The sequence below is a fragment of the Lathamus discolor genome, chromosome 15 (assembly GCF_037157495.1).
Source record: "Lathamus discolor isolate bLatDis1 chromosome 15, bLatDis1.hap1, whole genome shotgun sequence".
NCBI classification, from domain to species: domain Eukaryota; kingdom Metazoa; phylum Chordata; class Aves; order Psittaciformes; family Psittacidae; genus Lathamus; species Lathamus discolor.
In genome coordinates, this window is record NC_088898.1 from 5327172 (window position 1) to 5346702 (window position 19531).

Below are 19531 nucleotides of genomic sequence, written 5' to 3' on the forward strand. Positions count from 1 at the left end.
AGGTGACACCCTCCAGGAGAGAAACATGGGCACCCTCAGGGGCAGGAGCCGCAGAAGAGGCAGAAATATTGCACATGGACATGAGGTCGGTCTCCCTGGGGAATGGGGAAGAGTGTTTCTTATGGGCATCAGGAAACGCCACCAGCACATGGGCCCCGAAACTGGGGATTAGGGCTGCATGGCAAAGGATCAGCATCACTTGGCTGGAGTATTGCCTTGTCTCCTACATCATCTGAGAACATCCTCCACATCCAGATGTCACTTCCCACCACTATGGGGACAAATCCTGGCCATGGGAGCTGCAGACATCCCAGCAAACAGCGGGTGGAAAGATACTGCCAGCATCAACCTGACCAGGGACAGGGGCGTGAGCCCCTGGGGTGGTAGGAGCATGGCATTGGGGTTGCTGGGCCAGGAGCAAACCACGCTGGAGCCATCCCGGCTGGCTTTAGGGGTCCCACAGGCATCTTGCACTTTGCTCCTGATGAGATGCAAATCTCTCCTTCCCCATTGCAGGGACCAAGGCAAATGGAAACAGAGCTGCGGCAGCATCTTGTCCTTCAGTGGAGATGCCAACTGTATCCTGGAGCTGAGCCCTGCTGGAGCACATCCGGAGTGCTGGTAGGTGATGGAGAAGCCACACAGGTATCACTTGTGGATGGGGGACCATTTCAAAGCCCCACACTTGGGTGTCTCCAGTCACTTTTCCCTAGCCTTTTCCCACCATGGACACAGACCGCTCTGCTTTGGAGCTGTGCCCTTGGATTACAGCAAAACTTCCCATGTCCTAAACAGGGAGAAAGGGGATAAGGAGACACCTCAAGCATCTCTCGGCCCAGCGGCCACAGGGCAGGAGTTACTGCATCACCCCAGCGGGGATGAGGAAGATGGACCAAGCCATTTGCATGGGCATCCTCTCAGCTCACTCAGCCCCGCCACATGTGTGACACTTCACAGCCACCCCCTTGGGGTGCAAACAGACCTTCCCACCATCAGCACACCAGAAAAGAGTAAAGGAATCCCCCTGAAAGCAAACCCCAAATCTCGGCTCCATTAATACTTCATCATGCAGAGAGAAAACGGGGAAAAGAAAAGGAAACGAGGATGTTCTGGTGCCCGGCAGCTCCCTTGCCCTGCCCAGCTGAGGGATGGAGCTGGCTCAGTCTGCCCAGAGCCTGGGCTGAGATTGCAAAGGGAAGGGTGACCAGAAAAACACAGGGAATGGGGGGAACAGGAAGAGGAAAAGAAGCTACAGCACCCCCTTAAAACAGCAGCCAGCCCACGGAGCTCGGGATACAGGGGGTGGGAAGAGAAAGGGGGAAGGCAGATTTTTTTGGCTTCATTGTTATTGCAGGCTCCCGGTGCCCCGCAATAGTGTACGAGCATGTAAACCTGACGTATCATCATCACCTGGGTGGTCGGACACACACACGAGAGACTAAACACGGCAGCAACATTTACAACAAATAAATAAGGATATCCATTGCTGAGATAGGCATGTAAAAAAAAACCAAACCTCACTTTTTTTTCACCAAAGGAAAGAGGAAAAAAAAAAAATAGAGAAAAAAGCACAATACTGTCTCACCAAAAAAAATTAATATAATAATATAATAATATATATCCCTAGAGAGCCGGGCCGGGCTGGAGACACCAGCGCTGTGTGTTCCCAATGGCCGTCAGTGCCTCGGCTCCCCTGCCCTGCGCAGGCAGCACCCCGGGGTGCGGGTCCCCCGGTACCTTTGGGCTCCATCTCCAGCCGGCTGATTCCCGGGAGAGGACAACGCCGGCGCATCCACAGTCCCATCGGAAAACATAGGAAAAGGGGAGCAAAGGGGGCGAGGAGGCCGGGGGCGGGCTGTGCCCGCAGCGATGCTCGACCCGCTCCCCCGGCGCTGCAGTCTCGGGTGTTCGCTGCCGCTCAGCCCGGGGTCTGAGGTGGGTTTTGTATTGGGAAAAGCAGAAGTTGGCGAATGGCAGCGGCTGGTTCGGAGTGCGGAGAGAGGGAGAGAGCTCGCGCTTCGAGGGCATCCTCTGCTCGCGGAACAGAGAGGAAGGCCGAGAGGGGCAGGCAAGCTTCGCGCGGCGGTGGTCGGATGGCACGGAGAGCATCTTCCCCCAGGCATCTGCAGGAGAGGGTGGGGAGGAGAAAAACAGGGTGAGAATAAGGGCAGAAAGCGCCGCGGCCGCCGCACACAGCAGCAGCACAGCTGGAAGGGCAAGGCTGGAAGCACAGTGATGGTTTTGAATAGCTCAGAACTCCAGTGGGGTTAAAAAACCCCCATCACCACCCTGGTTGGACACTGCCTGGGTTGTGATGACCAAACCCATCCCATCTGCATGGCCCCATGCGGGATGGTGAGGATCCCAGTGTGCTCAGCGAACCACTGCATCCCTGACACGGCCATGCCCAACCCTGCCAGCTCCAGGGTGCGATATAATGAGATATAATATAAATAAAACATTCAATATAATCTCTCTCCGGAGCATCCCCATGCCCTCAGCGCACCAGCTGCCTCCTCTGCAGCCACATCCACAGGGAAGAGCTGAGCTGTGCCACGGACAAACGCCTGCCAGCTGGGTGACTCTACTGCATCCTCATGGGCTGCGGTCCAGGAGTGTTCTATGGGATGGGAGGACTGGGAGAAACACATCGGTATGGGGTAGGAGCATCCCCATCCAGCTAGATTTGGGGGGGGTGAGGAGAACCAGCCACCCATCCCTGGGAAAGGTGGCAATGGCATCAAAGCAAGTGGGAGATGGGGGACCCCCGGACTCCCCAGCACTGCACTCACCGCCGCTTGGCCCCGGGACTATACGAGCCCATCGTAGAGGGAAAGCGCCTGCACAATGGAGGGGTCAGCCTTGGAGCCCTCCTGAAACTCCTGCAGGGTCAGCTTCCCGTCCGCGTTCTGCAAAACACCCCTGTTCAGCATCACCTTGCCCTGGTGAGGGGATGCCGGGACCGAGCATCCCGGATCCGAGCACCCCAGGGCCCTGGCACCACACCATGGACACACACCATCCCACACAGGTCCCCACCACCACAGCAGCCTCAGTCTCCCTGTCAAGCCATCAGTGCCTGCAGCCAGGGAGGAGCGCCACAGAGGGTACAACGGCACACTGGGGAGCCGGATATCCCAGATACAGGGATCCTGTATCCAGTCTGCAGCAACAGCTGAGACCTTGTATTGCCAAAGGAAGGAGGCACATGCAAGAGCTGAGATGCAGCAAGGGGGGGCCACAATTGATTCCTAAATCCCTTGACTGCAGGGGAAAAAACACTCAAGCATCCTCACCTTGTCCATCATGGCAAAAATCCGATCCACCCTCTTCTCCGGTGTGTTCTCCTCCTCAGGAAGCTCCACTGTGTTTCCCTGTGGCAGCAAGATGGGACCTGGTCACGCACCCATCTGTGCCCTGCCCGGATGGTGTCTCCAGGCAAGCAGATGTGTTTTCCTCCCCCAAATCCCCCACATCAGGACAGAGCACAAGGAGTCGTCACTGGCACCAGAGCCATCCTCAGTGGCCGGATCCAAGCCCTGCTCTGGCCACCGTGCCCATAAACTCCCACCAAAAAATCCCAGGGAGGGACTCAGGGATGTTTCAGCATCCTCCCTACAGTCCCCATCACCCACTTACCACCATCTGATAAATGGCATCCACAATGTCCAGCATCTCGTTCCTCGTGATGTACCCGTCGTTGTCCAAGTCGTACAGCTTAAACGCCCCTGCAAGGCAGAGTGATACCGAGGTGCTGGGGGCTGCATCCTCCCTGGCACCTGCACACACCCCCCCCCCCATAGCTGTCCCCACGCCACCCCTGTCATGGGGCTGAGCCCACTGCTGGCCATGGGGAGCACTTACACCTCAGCTTCTCGTCCAGCGTCCCCCGGGAGGTGACCGACAGCGCCTGGATGAACTCGGAAAACTCGATCCTCCCGTCCTGGGGGAGGGAAGGATGGGTGAGGGCACCGCTGCCACCCCTGCCCCGCAAAGCCCTCCCTGCCCATGCCTGCGGGGCACCCCCAAAAGGCCGTGGGGCGGGAGGAACGATGGAATATTGTCCTTCTCCAGTGCCCCGCAGCCGCACTCCGAACCCATCCCAGCATCACTTCCCTGACCCCCCTCACACCGTGCCCCCCGCTCCCAGCCTTACTTTGTTCTCATCGAAGACATTGAAAACGAAGGTGGCGAATTTGGTTGGGTCGCCAAAGGGGAAGAACTGCTTATAGATCTTCTGGAAGCCCGCGGCATCCAGCTGCCCGCTGGGGCAGTCCTTGATGAAGCCCTTGTACCTGCGGAGGAAAGGCAGCGGATGGGCACCACGAGCACCATGGGGAGTCTTCTAAACCCCCTTCAAGACAAAAAGCCCCTGCACAGAGTCACCTGCTGCAGGCGGAGGTGCTGGGGCAGGAGATGCCTTGCTCAGCACTGAAGCATCCCGGGGTCAGCAGCAGTGCTTATATCCCCCTCTCACAACTCTGGATACACACAGCTCCTGAGCAAGAAGCTGTAAATGGGACGCTGTGCCAGAGCTTGCCTTCCCCTCCGCTGCTGCTCCACGGCTCCACCAACTCATCCAATTGGCTTTCCAGCATGGAGATGGCCAGGAAAGGGACTTGGGATCGGCAGCAACCCCACAGGCAATTTGCAGCCTCACCACTCAGCACAAGCTGCGGCCATGTACCATGCACAGTGGCCTGAAGCACCGTGACTATGACAGCATTATTTGGAGGACCCCACATGAAAGCCGCTCAGAGGAGCTGTGGGCACAGCAGGGTGACTGTGTCCTCAGGGTGGTCCAGCCCAGGGCATCTCCCAAACCCATCATCACTTAAACACCCCCAGTGCCCTTGATCCCTGCTCCGGTTTGGACCTGGATGCTGCAAAGTGCCATATGGGGAGGGGGGGCGCAGGGGAAGAGGCTTGCCAGCTCCGTGGATGAGGAGACCAAGCAGGGACCATCAGGGACCAGTCCGGGACATGCAGGGACCACCAGGGACCACACAGGGACCACGGAGGGTGTGTGAACATTATGCAACGTGTCTCCCAGATCTGTCAGGCGCCCGTTGCAGCAGGCCTAGGGCTGGAGGAGGAGGGGAAGGGGGTGGCGAGGTGGGAAACCGAAGCGCCGGTGACATCTTTTTCACGCTGCTGCAGCTATGACTCACCGAGGAGGGGGGAAGGATGAGAGAAGGAGATAAAGAAAGCAACCCTTGGCTGGTGGGGAGATGAAAGGGAAGCGGTGGCTTTTCTAGGGCATCGTGCTCGGTGGGGTGGAGGGGCTGGGGTGGTGAGAGCCTGCCACCAGCCCCAGCCCTGCTGCAAACCGGGACATGGTGGGACAGCAGCAGCATCCCCCAGCCAGGGCCACGGCCACCAGCTGGGTTGTCCGCATGTCCCTGCTTGCCTTGGCCACCCATATGGGGAGGAAGAGGCAAGAGGGAGCGTGCGACATCCCATATGGGCAGCCGAGAGCAGCCAGAGCCAAGCCACACCAGAAGGTGTGCAAGGAAAACCCCTCTGTTCCTGCTGTCTGCTCTCTGAGCTGAGCGTTCCCTGCTCCCATCCCCTCGCCCCAGCACTCGCCACCACGCCAGACACTCACCACTGCTGCACCTCCTTCTCCGTAACTGCAAGAGAAAACAGGAGAAAAGAGAAAGAAGAAAGGAATTTAGTGCTTTCCCAGCGACAGCTGCGCTTCTGCACCTCCCATAAGTGGATTCCCTGCGAGGGATGCCCCAGGACCCACTCATTCCATGCGCTTCCATGTGTTCCCTGCATGCAAGCACTGCCATCAAGGCACAGCCTGGGTTAACCCCGGGTGGATGATGGGGTCCCTCCAGCCCCCAAATCACAGCACAAAGATGGGCTGCTCCCTGCCCCAGGAGTGCAGCACCACCATTGCAAGGTGCTGTGGATCACGCAGGGGCCAGGCCAAAACGTGTCTGGAAACATCTGCCCAAGCACCAGCCAGGCCCCAACATCAAGACACTGAACATGGCACAGGCACAGCCCCGGAGCCAGCATCCCCCCATGTACCACCTGCGTGTAAACCACAGGGACAAACACCACCAAACCCATCCCAGGGCCCCAGGAAGCTCTTCTGGGCTCTGAAGAAACCCCAAAAATGTGAAAAGCTAGAAAATGGTGAGCACCGACAACCCCGAGCGTCCCCAGCCTGGGGACAGATGCTGAGCTCATCAATGTCCTCAGCAGAGGAAGGGCTCTGAAGGGATGCGGGATGCTGGGGATCCCAATGGGGCAAGGCGCTGGTACCTGTCCCCACATGTCCCACTGCAAGAGCAGTGCTCGGCCAGCACAGAGCCCAGTGCCAGGAGGCAGGGGCAGGGGGAACAGCCCCGTTAGTCATTTCCTTTGCATCTTGCATCTAAATAATAACACAAAAGCAATAGGTCTGGACCGCGCTGGGATAATGAGGCAGAGTGGAGATGTCTCAGTGTGCAAACGGCTGATAAAAATAGAGACCCAAGACACATCAACAGATGCCAATTACCTTGCATGGCAAAGAGAAGAAAGCAATTCTCCCTCATAAAGATTTATAACATGCCTGGCAGAAGGCGCACACTGCAGAAGGCAAGGGCTGCAGGACACACGCCGGCCCCCACCTCGCATACAGACCAGTGCTGGGCCCCACATCCCCATGGGCAGGAGTTGCTGTCCCTGTACATACAGGGGGTCTCTCCATCCCGGCTCAGGCTCCATTGGAGGGACAGAGCCTGCAAACCCCCTCAAGAAGGGCTCAGCACGGAGCAGCATCTCCCCCCCTTCCCCAGGGAGCTGGCAAAGGGCTGCAGGGCTGTGCTGGGAGGGTAGCAGCGCCCACCATACTGCCATGGGGTGTCTGGACCACAGCACCTCCAGAGAAGGGAAGCAGGCGCAGGGATGCTCAGATCCTGGGCTGAAGGACACTGAGGGCTTTGGCCGTGCCGCAGGAGGGATTTGGAGGGTTGTCTTGGCAGGGCTGCTTGGCAGGGGAAGAGCAGACAAGGGAAAGGACAGAGGTCTCTTGGCAGGAGGAAGCTGGGAAGGATGCGCTGCATCCAGCAGCTGAGCTGGGGCGGGCAAAAACCAGCAATCGTGCCAGTCCTGAAGGATTCCCCTTCCCAATAGAAAGGGTTGTGCAGAAACATCCCTCCAAAAGAAAGATGCTGAGTGATGTCTCTAACAGAAACAGGCTTCCCCGCAAGCATCGGGACACTAGCCAAGCCCTCCACCCAAGGATGCTCGGGGGATGCCCCAGGCACCGGCTCTGCAGCCCCAGTTGCCTGCAGACACTGACTAAGGCGGATGGGAGGAAGAGGAGGAGAGTGAGCAGCAGGGCTCCAGGCAGCCCTCGGGCAGGAGGAAGGAGCAGCCCAGGGCTATGGACAGGGCTCGGCTCAGCCCCTCGGGGCAAATCACCTTCTGCTCTCCCTCATTCATTCGCTGTGTTTCCCAGTGCCCTATTTCAGGCCCTGGAGCTGCCTTTCAACCCCAGTAGGAAACAATTAAGGAATTTGTGCTTTTTTTGGTACAGGAGAAATGCTGCTAGCGACACACTTGGGCTGGGGTGGGAGGGGAGGGATGGGGCCGGCTCCCCTTTGCCTGAAGAGGGAAGTGTGATGATACCGGAACGTTCAGGTGTCAGCACAGGGCTCCCGAGGTTGGATTTGCTCCTGCGCATCCCTCTTCCAGTGCGCTGGCACCTCCTGCACTGGGAAGCTGCGGGGTTTGCTCTGGGATGGGTACGCAGCCTCATCTCCCTTGGAAAACCACCACCTCTGGGTGCATCCCTTTGCTGCCACCAAGTTTTCCCTCTTCCCCGGGCAGAGTGTGCCCTGCACAAGGAAACATCACGGTCCTGAACCTGCAAAGCTGGGGCTGAGCAGGTACCTGCATCCCTCTTATGGATCCAAGGCAGAGGATGACTGTGCTGCCACTTCCAGCCGCTCTGATCCTGCTGGGTGTTGACACTCCCAGTGGCACCGGTTAGGGATGCTCACACCCATCCCTGCAGCAGGGACCCGTGGCCATGGAAGCCTTGGGGACAGCAGTCTCCTGGCCAGGCCAATCCACCTGTGCTGGGGCTGGGGACAGGGGACACATGCAGGGGCAGGGCTGTCCCTCCACCCTCCCCAATCCATCCTCTGCAGCTCCCTGGCACACAGATCCCAACCATGCCCATAGAAGGTACCTGTGCAGTGGCGGCTGCTGCATTTCCCTCCCCTGGCATCGATTACAGCGCGATGCTGAGCCCATGCAAATCAATTTGCAGGGATATAAACCTCCGCCAGGTTTGACTCCTCAAGGACACAGGGATGACCCACAGCATCCCCACTGCAGCATCCCACCGGAGCAGGGCCAGCTCCCTCCCTGCGCTCCGGCTGAACCGTGCTCCACAGGGACCACCATTCCCGCAGCCGCTATGGGAATGACTATAAATAGCTCACGTAGCAGCTTGTTAGAGGATGCAGCGTGCGCCGGGATCCTTAGGGATGGAAGGCACTAAATAAAGGCAGGGTATCAGCATTCATTCTGAGCCACAACGCTGTAAGGGGCATCACCGAGCCGGGAGCCCCGGGTACGCGCCGCAGGCACCCTCCTGCACGTACAGCACCGCACACAGCTCGTGCCAGCAGCACCTTTGTTTCTGATGCTCTTAGCACAGCGCAGGGAAGCGCTGAGCCCGGGGCTCGCACCACAGGCAGGGACAGGGACCACAGGGCAGCACAGGAGCTGCCCCTTGGCCATCCATCCCTGCTCCCATCTCATCTGGGAGGGGGGGTTCTGCCACACATCTCACGCAGCACAGAGGGGCAGAGGCATCGGATGCGGTTGCACTACAAACAGCCTCCAGCCCCCTCCTCCCAGCTACCGGTACCCAAAACCCCCTAAATCCCTACCCCCACCCTTCCATCAACCCCCAAGAGTGCAGCAAGGACTGACAGCTCCATCACCACCCGCCCTCTGCGTGCCCCCCTCTCTACCCACCACCCAGCTGCCACTGCAGCAAGCAGCCCTGGTTAATCAGTGCTCAAGCCTGTTAATTTGTGTTTGCCAGGCAGCAGGAGAGGAGGGGCCCGGGGCTGGAATCCCCATCCATCGCCCTGCCCGCAGGAGAGCTGGGTGCTCACTGGACCACAGCGGTATGGAGTACAGGAGATGAATGGATTCAGAATGGTTTGAGACCCCTGGCCACGGTGGGATGCAGGAGGTGACATGATGCTCCAGCCCTTTGAGCTCCCACAGGCTCAGCAAGCACTGTCTCAGTGTAGCAGCCAGCAGGAGCCTGGACCAAGCCCCTGCACGTCCCCCTGTGCTCCAGCCACTACGACAGCACCTTGATCCCATGGTGCCACCGCTGCCTTATCAGGGGAGCCACAGTTAATAATTTCCAGCACAAAGCAGCTCTGCCTCCCCTGCAGGGCACTGCAGCCCTGCCAGGCCTGGTCTCCACCACCAACCCACTGGCAATAGGTCCAGCATCACCCACCAAGGCACGGCACTGTTGGTCCTGCAGCATTTATAGGGGTCCCCGCAGCTCCCTGCGCATCCTGCTCTAGGGGAGCCAGCACTGCCCCATCCTGGGGCCCCCATCCAGGTCTGGGGCTGCCTAAACCTGCTGCAGATGCTCAGCGCAGTGCCCAGATGAAGGCAGATTGGCACCTCTGCATGTGCAGAGTGGGTGCTCCCACGTGAGCAAAGTGGGTGCTCAGGCATGAATTAATGGGGCACTTACGCATGCACTAACTGAGCACCCATGCCTGAGCCAGCTGGGCACTCATGCAGAAATAAATCGGGTGATCATGCATGGACTAATTGAGCATAAAGATTTGGGCGCTTCTCGGTGCACTAATTGGGTGCTCATGCATGAACTACCAGGGTGCTCAGGTGTGAATGAGAGGGGTGCTCATGCATACATTTTATGGGCACTCTTGACGCCAGTGGGGTGGTGATGTGCAAACTGATAGAGATCTCAGGTGTGAATTCTCTGGGCACTCCTGCGTGAGCTAATTGGGTGAATTAGTGTAATTAGTAGGTGACACACTTGTGCAAGTGCTAATGGGGCACTCAGGTGTGAATGGATCAGGTGCTCATGCAGAAATTAATTGGACACTGGGGCATGAACTGATGGAGAGCACATGCATCAACTGGGCACCCATGCAGCACGTAACAGGGGGCCCATGCACGGACCAGTGTGAACTAAGTGGGCACTCATGCATAAACCCGCCGGTGCTCTATGTTAAGTTAATTATGCTCTCATGTGTGTATGAATCGGGTGCTCATGCATGAACTTACTGGGTGCTGATGCGGAAATGACTGGGTGCTCACGCATGAGCTGATGGGCCCCTCATGCACGAAATGCCACGGTGCTCCGGGGTGATCCCGCACACCCTGCAATTTGCACCCAACACATTTCACCCCTCGCCTCTGTGAACGTGTATTTAAGGACTGAACACAAACCTGCTACAAACCCCACTCACAACATCACCGCGATGTTAATACTGACCAATTATGAGCTCCCCCCTCCCTCCCTGCCTAGTGGGTGACAGGACATGCGCTCCTGTGGATTTCACTCCTTGTCTTGGGACCCAGATTCGGGGCTCAGCACCACAGCTCAAACTGCAGGATCAGCCCCTGGTGCCCGCAGAGCAGCAATCAGGGCTCAGCACAGCAGCCTGAGTGGATGCTCGGTGCAAGCTTCGCACCTTGCTCCTGCAAACACAGACCCAAAGTGGTCCCATCAGTCAGAGACGGACCCAGCTCTCTGCAGAGCAGGTCACCAGGGGGTAACCACGTTGTAACCTGAGCAGCCATCACCAATTTCAGGCCTCATCCCTACAAAACACAAACCCAAGAGCACGGCGGCAGCTCAAGGTGTTGGAGGTACCAACGAGTGCAGCAGCTGTGGGGCTTCTTCCACAGGGACAGGCAGGATCTGCTGCTAAGAGCATCTCCAGCCATTCGGGGCTGTTGGGTGGCTTTGTGCTGGCTCACCCAGGTCCCCATTTGATGCAGTAACTTTTAAGACACACTGCACACCGGCACCTTGGGCACGTGGGTTGTTTGGCCCTGGTGACTCGGGCCCATTCGAATTCAGGTGTCAGTACACAACCGGTGTCCTGGTTAAACATTACAGAGCACACCTCCTGCCGCCCTCCCTCCATCAGGGCTCAATCCGAGCTCCAGGGAGGTTTGGTAGCCCCAGGGCTGAGGTTTGCTCCTGCTCATTAGCTTTGGGGAAGCAGCATTAAAACACCAAACCCCTCCTGCAGCACCAGGGTCACCCCAATGGACACAACCGTGGCACAAGCCTGCCCGATGACATCTGCTTTTGCTCTCAGAGATGACCAGCAGCAGCTTGTCTGAATCAGCGTGCCCCCATCTCAGCCCTGCGCACCCCATCCCTGCTCCCAGCCTCAATGCAATACACCGGTAGTGTCCCCGTGCTGGGATCATCCCCATGCAAGCACCCATCCCTGCAGCATCCCATCACAACGGGATGTCGGAGCAGCCTCACCCCGCAGGCACAACACAGCTGGAGCTGCCTACCTGTCAGAGCGGAACATCCCCATCCCAGCTTGCCCATCTCCCCATGCACAATTTGGCTCCTCTCCCCAGCAGACACAGACATCACCGGCAACAGAGCGGGTCCAGGAGCCTCCGAGACATTCAGAGCACAAACCCGACAGCGTTATTGGTGTCATTTGTTACTGCTGAGACACGGAGCAATATGTGCAGAGAACTGCATGTGCGTTTGGCACCCTTCTTGCCGGCGGTTGCCATTAGTGGTCTGTCTTGCTCCCAGACTGGATAAACAGGTCCATGAGCAGCTCTGTTCTCATCTCCCCCGGGGCTGGCACCAACAGCAGAGCCAAGATGCAGTTAAAATCCTTTTTAGACTTTATTAAATATTTAAAGGCCCAACATTAGGCTTTGGAAATTGGGTTCAGGGAACAAGCAGCAGTCGCTCTTTGCAGCAAAGGCAGCAGAGGAAGGGCAAAGGACGGTGCCTTCCTTTGGAAGTTAATGAATGGGGCTGAAACACACCCACAGCAAGAGCCTGTGGCTCAGGTCTGTTCTAGGCTGGATTTAATCCCGGCTTCCCAGTGAGCCCACACAACAATACCCCATGGCAAGGCAGAGCATCCCCAGTGCTGCTGGGAGCAGCGATGGAGCAGCCCCACTGACTGTGTCCCCCTGCTCTGTCCTCCCCTGAATGGGGGTTTCAGCATGGCCCCGCGCTCCAAGGTGCTGTCCCGACCCACGGAGTGATTCCTGCCGCAGGCAAGGGAAGGGAAGTCTCTCTGACTCAGCCATGGGACTCTGGAGCCAAGGAGAGGTCCAGAGGATGCTGCAGGGTGAAGCCTCGCTGGAAACAGGGCCTCTGCCACCTCCCCGTCTCAGCAGGGACCACACTGCACTGAGGGGTGGTGCTGCAGGCACAGAACACCCGCTGCTCCATGGCAGGTAACAGACCCAGGGCAAATCCACAGGTGAAGCCATTGGCCAGGAGATGCTGGAGAAACACAGATGGATGAAGCACTGGCAGCTCTCCTGCCGTGCAGGAAGCAAAAAGATGCCTTAAAGGGAGAACAATGTGCAGGAGGTGTGGGGATCAAGTCCTGTGCCAGCACGACTGGGCTTGGGAACACAGAGCAATGTGGTGATGGGAGTGATACCCACCGTGCTGAGAACCCCCAGTCCCCCGGCCCTCGAGCAGGGATGCAGGGCGTGGATCCTGGCTCCTTTCCCACCCAGCTCCCTAGAAGACCCGGGAGGATGAGATGAGGAGGGAGGAACAAAGTGACCCTGCAAGTGTCACCCCGATAACAGAGCGAGGGCATCCGCGGGCTCCTCCCTGAAGCAGCCGCTTCCTTTGATGCCTTCAGAGCTTCTTGTTTCACAACCTTAATTATAGCGGCAGCAGCAAAGGTCAGGAGAGTGGTTAAGCAGATCCATTAACATGCCAGGGGATAAGTGAAACGTGATTCTTCTGATGCCTGAGCAGCAGCAGCAGTGTGGCCGGTGGGCACTGATGCTCCGCTCTGCTGCAGAGGAAGCCCGAGGGACCCTTGGGCACGTATTCCCCTTCCCACCTCCCAGTGGCTTCAAGGACACTCCAAAACTTGCTTCTCTTGCACCTATCTGCAGAGCCCCAGGTCCACACGCACAAGGGATGCCCAGTCATGAGATTCGCTGGGAGCAGGTTGGCGTCTCCTTGAGGAAGGGGCTTGAGATGCCTCCAGACCCCCACAGCCCTCTGGGTACATCACATCAGGTCCACTTCGAGCTTGCAGTGAACCTGCACGCAGCTCCCATCATTGCAGCTCTGGGTTCCATGCGGCTGCAGGTAAAACAGGCCCAAACCAGAAGCCAGCCCATGGGCATCCCTCCAGCGCATCCACCACCCTCCCTCAGGCTCCCTGGCTGGCACAGGACAGCAGACCTGCTCTTATCCCCTCTCCCCAGTGCATCTCGAGGGTGCTTGTGCAGATGCTCTCGTCCTCCCCCCCAGAACTCCTCTTTTGGGCTCCTCCAAATCCTATTACACGCTGAGAGCACTTGAAGCAGGGAGCAGCAGCCCAGCTCCAGCTTCACACCCAGGCAGGCATCCGCCTCAGCATCCTGATACCCCTCTCCCAGCAGCAAGTCCCACAGGGCTCGCATCCCAGCCTGGAATGCTGCCCCCGGTTCTCTGCCCCAAAACGGGTGCTTGTAGGGAGAGAAGAGCTTCGGGGCTGTTTGGGGGCTCTGTGCTTTGGGTATTTCACCCAGTGTTTGCTGCTGAGGGACAACGGGTGTGTAACCGCCAGGCTGTCCTGCCCTGTTGCTGCTGGATGAGCAACAGGAGGGATTTCAACACCAACCAACCTGGCAGAGAAACCCAGCACCCGAGGCCAAACACTTCGGAGGCTAAGAACAACCCAGCAGCAGGAAGCCACTGAGGTCCCTCCTCTGCTCCTGCCCACTGGCAGGATGGAACCATGGAGCAAAGCCCCATCCCAGTGCTTCCAGGGAAGAACCAACCCATTTCCCTGGCTGAAAACTGCTGCAATTGGAGAATTCTCTTTCCGGCTGAATCCTCCCCACCACGCCGCACCCCCATAACTACAGATCAATCTGTTTGTAGTTTGCTCTTAAGCTAATGCCCATTAATTCAGAGCATTACTGTCGAGCCACAGAGCCAATTCTGCGGCTTATTGTAAAAGAGCAGAAAATGATGCTGCCAGAGTGAGTTTAGAATCCACAAAATAGATCACAGTGGGTGGGATGCAGTTCTTGGCAAAAGAGCATCTTCTTCTGCCTGCTCCCACTCTGCAGCTCGGGGCCTCCCAGTGCTGTGGGTATCACGTTGGTACCTTCAACACGGCTCCCACACCTTCACCAGAGCCTCAGGACCATCATCCTGACCCTGTGCCAGCAGTGATGCTGCTGCACCTGCATGGCTCCAAGGGTGAGGGATTGCACGGCTGTCACAGCCAGCATCAGAAAAACCCAGGTTTTGGAGTTCTGGACATGGGAAGTCATGATGAAAACGAACCTTGAAATCCAAACCGCCCCAAATGACTTAAAATAGGAGCTAGAATGTGGTTTTCTGAAACAACCTCTTATTTTTAAGCCCGTTTCATGATTTTAAGGGTTGCGGATGCTGTGGCTGGGACCACCGCTGCGTGTAGGGATGCTCAGCACCAAGTTTTCCTCCTATGGTCCACACTGAAGCACTTCCACCCACAACACATGCTCTGCACCCACAGCTGCACACATGCCCTTCACACAGCTCCAAGCAGGCTGCAGGGAGCAGCGGTACCCAGCACCTTCATAAAGCTCCAGCTTAGAACCCTTTGCCCTCATCCCCACAAGGCTCTTAAACACAATCCCAAATCCCACCTTAGCCCTCAGCAGCAAGCACCTGGCCCAAGTTAAGCCCTGGCTTAAATCCCTGCCAAAGAGGGGCCATGATAAAGGGAGGACGGTGGCTCCTTCAAGCCTCGGGTGTTATCACCTCCTGGGACAAAACACACAGAGGCCAAAACTGCATCTCGGAGGTACCTCAACATGGCATCGGGAAGATGAATAAATGGATGATCATAAAGCACTTTAGGAGCTTTGGGATGAACGGCTCCATGGAAGTACAAGGAAGTACATGATGATCTTGTGGTCCTTTCTAACCCTATTCTATGATTCTATTCTATGAATTACATGATTTATTATTCATTATTGTTATCACTCAGCATTGGTTTCTCCCACATGCTCCTGTAGGGCACCGGCCTGGCCTCTGAGGAAGGTTAAATCCTTGCCCGCAGCCAGACAGGTGAGCTTGGCACTGACAGCTATTCCTGGGATTCAGGTGCCTGGAGATCCTGAAAGGCTCACGGTGATGGGCTCAAGTCAACAGGATTTGGGCAGCCAGCACTATGGAGAAGCCCTCAGATGTCCTCCCTCGCCTTCAGGTGTCCAAGGGCCATTAAAATCTGGTCCCCAGCACTGTTAAGTCAGGGGTGGAGTGGGAAGGGGAGCCAAGAGATGAGGTTTACAGACTCCTGCCCTTCTGTGTGCAGTCCCCAGCAGGGCCTGGGACAACCTGCTCTGAATGCCTGCAGTAGTGTCACATCTCATGGAGGGCCTGCAGCATCCTCGGCACAGCACCGTGCCATGCACCCACAGTGCCACGCTCCCAGCGCCTGCTTGCCCCAAGATTGCTGTGACCAAGGCAAGCCAGAGAAATGCCACAAAGAGGAGATGGAGAGACCAGAGGGGACAGTGGCTGGGGGACACAAGAAGCTACCAGGCACTGGAAGAGCACTGAGGGGACCCGGCACAGGCTGTGGGTCCTCTGTGTGCTATGGATGAGGTAAATCTGACACAAAGCCCCATCTCTCTGGTCCTACAAAACCAAGGAGGGGATTTTTGTTATTTGCTTCATTTTGTCTGGAAATGGCACAGACAGAAAATGATGCAATGGAAGGAAATCCCAGTGTGGGAGAAACCCTGCACATTCCACAGCCACAGCTCACAGTGCAATAGGAACCTCCCCGGGACAAACGTGGGACCCAGGTACGGGCTCCTGGAAGCATCTGCCCAGATGTGTTGTAACAGCAGCAGAAGCAGCACCACGCATGAAGCAGAGCCAGTGCCAGCAGCCAGCACACGGGATGGGCAGCACATGGCAGGGATGCTCTTAGAAGGATGGTCACTGCCAGAAAGGTGCCAGCGCTGTGGAGTAAAACCTTTCCCAAGGAGAAACGTCCCAGGAATTCCTGAGTTTGCCATGGATTTGTGGGTACAACCACCATTAGCCATGACACAGGGGTCCGGATCAGTCCCTCCCACTGCACTCAGTGCAACCCTGCACTCCTACCTGCACCTCCCCTGCCTGGATTCCCCAGAACGCAAAAGGAAATGAATACCTTCCCAGCCTCCCAGGGGATGGAGATAAATCAGAGGCTCTCAGACGTGCCTGGGAGGGCCCTGCGAAGGGCTTCACCAGACAAGGGAACGCGCGCTCGCCTTGACAGCTGCAGAAAAGGGGCAGAAACACCCAGCAGAAGTCATGAATCCCAGAGACGAGAGGTGGAACGAGCAGAGCTCAAAACTGAGCCTGGAATTAGCCGGGGCTCTCCCTGACGGGCACTGCATCGCCAGCCGCGTGCTGCCGGGGCACGTTGGGATGCTGCACCAGCCGCCGGCCACGTGCTGCCCCATGGCACGGCTGCCGGGGCTCCTGCCTCACCTGCACAGGTAAATGGGTTCTGAAAAAGAGGCAGTGAGAGGCCTGGAGCAGGCAGGCAAAACCCCACACAGGCCACGAAGTCATTGATGGAGCAACCAGAGGACCAGAGTGGTTCTTGGATGGGGTGTGATGGAAAGGGGAAAGCACTCAAAAGAGAGGAGTTAAAGTTGGGAATAAAGTGATTCCAAAGGCAATGACTCTCTGCTGGCCTCATCCAGAAAAAGAGACATCCCTGTGCCAGCAGAGCATGGTTTCACCAGTGCTGTGTTTGGTTGCTGGTAGGACGTGGGGTATCATCACCAGCCGCGCTGGGGCCAGTATCCTCCCCGCACAGAGAGGAGCCACCCCGGGCTGTGAAAGCCCAGCACCCAGGTGATGCGGCTGCACCAGAGCCGGCTCTTCCCAGATCCCTTTCCATTGGAGACTCGATCATCGTGGTGGCTGCAAACCACACGGGTGATTGCAGCACAGCAACAACCGTCCCTGACCCAGCGCAGCGGCACCTGCTGCGGGTCACCGCTGCAGTGAGGACACCAAAACCAACCCGGCGCTCAGCTCCAGCCCAGCATCACCGCCACGTTCTCACTGTTTCTTCCCCGTGAGTCCAATGGGGTACCCAACCTCTCCTCCCAGCGCTCACGGTTTGGCCATGCAGACAACCTGCCCTCCTGCTGCCTGCGCCCGACAAGAGAGCAGCCCCGCGTGCAGGGTTGTGCAATGCACCAGTGTTGCCTCTCCTCCATATGGGAGAACTTGCTGCATCCTGATCTATTGCCTTTTTGGGTAAGCGCTGCCATGGGACTGCAGCAATGACAGCGGGGAGAGCTCGCGGGGCTGCTGCACAGGAGGGGAATAGCTCCGACCTGCAAGCGGGGAGGCAAACTTGAGCCACCAAACCCTTTGTTTCCTTTGTGCATCCTTCAGGGAAACAAACCCATCTGATTGTGCTAAAACTGGATGGCTCAGACAGCAGCCACGTTAATAAGATTACAGCGGAGATTCAGACAGGAAAGCCACTCACTTAGAAAATCGGGTTATTAAACTGATACTGAGATACTCATAGAAAAACACCCAACTCCCCGGTGCCAGGCTCTTTGCTCCGCTTCAGAGCATAATAACAAAGGAAACCCTCCAGGTAACGCACCCAAACTTTGCAAGACACCCACCCAGGCGCTTTGGTTCCCTGTTGATGGAGAAGCCCCCCGGCTCCTGGGAAGCAGCGCCCGAGGACAACCAGCACGGTCCCTGCATCCCCGGCCGGCAGCGGGGCCCTGGGAGCAAAGATGCTCGGAGCAGGGAATTAATAAGGGAAGGCGCCTTGCTCCGGGCAGGCAGGATGCGGCCCTTGCCCCGCGGTTGCTGGAGACTGAGAAACAGGCCACGAAGGGTTGTTTTAACGAGGAAACAGAGCGTTCGCCCGTCTCCCTGCCCCTCTCCTCGTCCCTGCTGCCGTGTGGGGTGCGCTGTATTATCCTCCCGGGCTAACCCCGGGATCCATGCAACAAAGCCCGGCCGAGCCTGCGCCCTCCCCGCGGAACGGCCCCGGCCACGCCGCTGCCCGGAGAAATCACAGCCCTGCGCTGCGGGCGCGGGGGGGCGGCCCCGCGGAGCCCAACACAGCCCAGGGCCCCCCCGTGCCCGTCCCCGGCCCGCTGCGGTCACTCACAGTACGTTTTCCTGGTCAGCTCCTCCACAACTTCAGGCTTTAACTTGCTGTTGGATTTCCCCATGGTGGCCGGCAGCCCCGGCGGAGCGCGCAGCACCGCGCCCGGCCTCACTGCGGGGGCATCGGGGGCGCCGCGGAGCCTCGCTGCCCGCACCCGGCCCGGCTACATCCCGCGGCGGGGCCGGGGCCGGGGCTGGAGCGGGATGCAGGGGGTGCGGGTCGGGTCTTTGTTAGCGGGGCTCGGGCGCAAAGCGATGGGCGCGGGGCCGCGCTGGGTGTGCGTGCCCCTGGTTACACGCACCCTCCGTCGGCAGGCGCGGAGCGGCCGCGGCCGCGCTGCGGGAGCGCGGAAGGGGGAAGCGGAGAAAGGGGGGGGGGGGGGGGGGAAGCGGTGAGCCCCGCCCCGCGCTGCGGGATAGGGATGGGGGGAGTGGAAAAGGGGGGGTTCTGGCACGGCCCCGCTCCACGAATCGGGGGTATTCCTGGCGGGGGGAGGATCCCGGACACACGCACCCAGAGCTGCTCCGCTGGGAGGAACGCGAGGAAAATGTCGGGAAGCGAAGGGGGGGTGATGGGTGGCAGGGCCCCGCTGCTGAGGGGTGTCCTACTGGGGGGGTTGGGGGCAAGGATGGGGAGAGGGGAGCTGGTGGTGGGAGCAAGCAGCCCCAAGCAGGGCTGAGCTCAGGGCCTGGGGATGGGGTGACCTTGGTGAGACGCCAACACCTTCAGCTGGAGGAGAAGCATCCTCTATGTCCTGGCAGCCCCCAGCTGAAGGCAGGTCTGTGCTGCGCACCCCAGGGTCCGCAGCTCTCCTATAAGCTCACTCTGCAACAGAGACCAACCCCAAAACCCCACAGACTGAACCCACAGCAGGTCTGTGGCACAGGCAGAAAACCACGCAAGTGCTAAAAGCAGCGGCACTCGGCTCTTTTCCACCTCAAAACCATGCAGGGCTTTCTGCCTCTACAAAAGCTGTCTGTGTGCACACGTTCATTAGCTGTGCTGATGCACACGATAAATACAGTTTTCTTCCTGCCTGTGTTGCAATGAAGGCCCCACTGGAGCTGCCCGGGCATGCCTGGACTTCTGTGGGTGAAGCCAAGGAGGGAAAAGGCTGTGCTTGGATA

General features: G+C 58.2%; 1 protein-coding gene across 1 annotated transcript; it reads right to left on the reverse strand.

Annotated features, from left to right (window-relative positions):
• Positions 1-1456: 1456 nt before the first annotated feature.
• On the reverse strand, positions 1457-18755 carry NCS1 (neuronal calcium sensor 1). The gene is made up of 8 exons (XM_065695555.1): positions 18405-18755; positions 5609-5633; positions 4157-4295; positions 3865-3943; positions 3640-3728; positions 3297-3374; positions 2793-2909; positions 1457-2123 (listed from the first exon to the last, which is right to left on the reverse strand). Exons 1-7 carry the CDS (start codon positions 18466-18468, stop codon positions 2811-2813), a joined length of 573 nt encoding a protein of 190 aa, XP_065551627.1. The 5' UTR covers positions 18469-18755; the 3' UTR covers positions 1457-2123; positions 2793-2810.
• Positions 18756-19531: the final 776 nt, after the last annotated feature.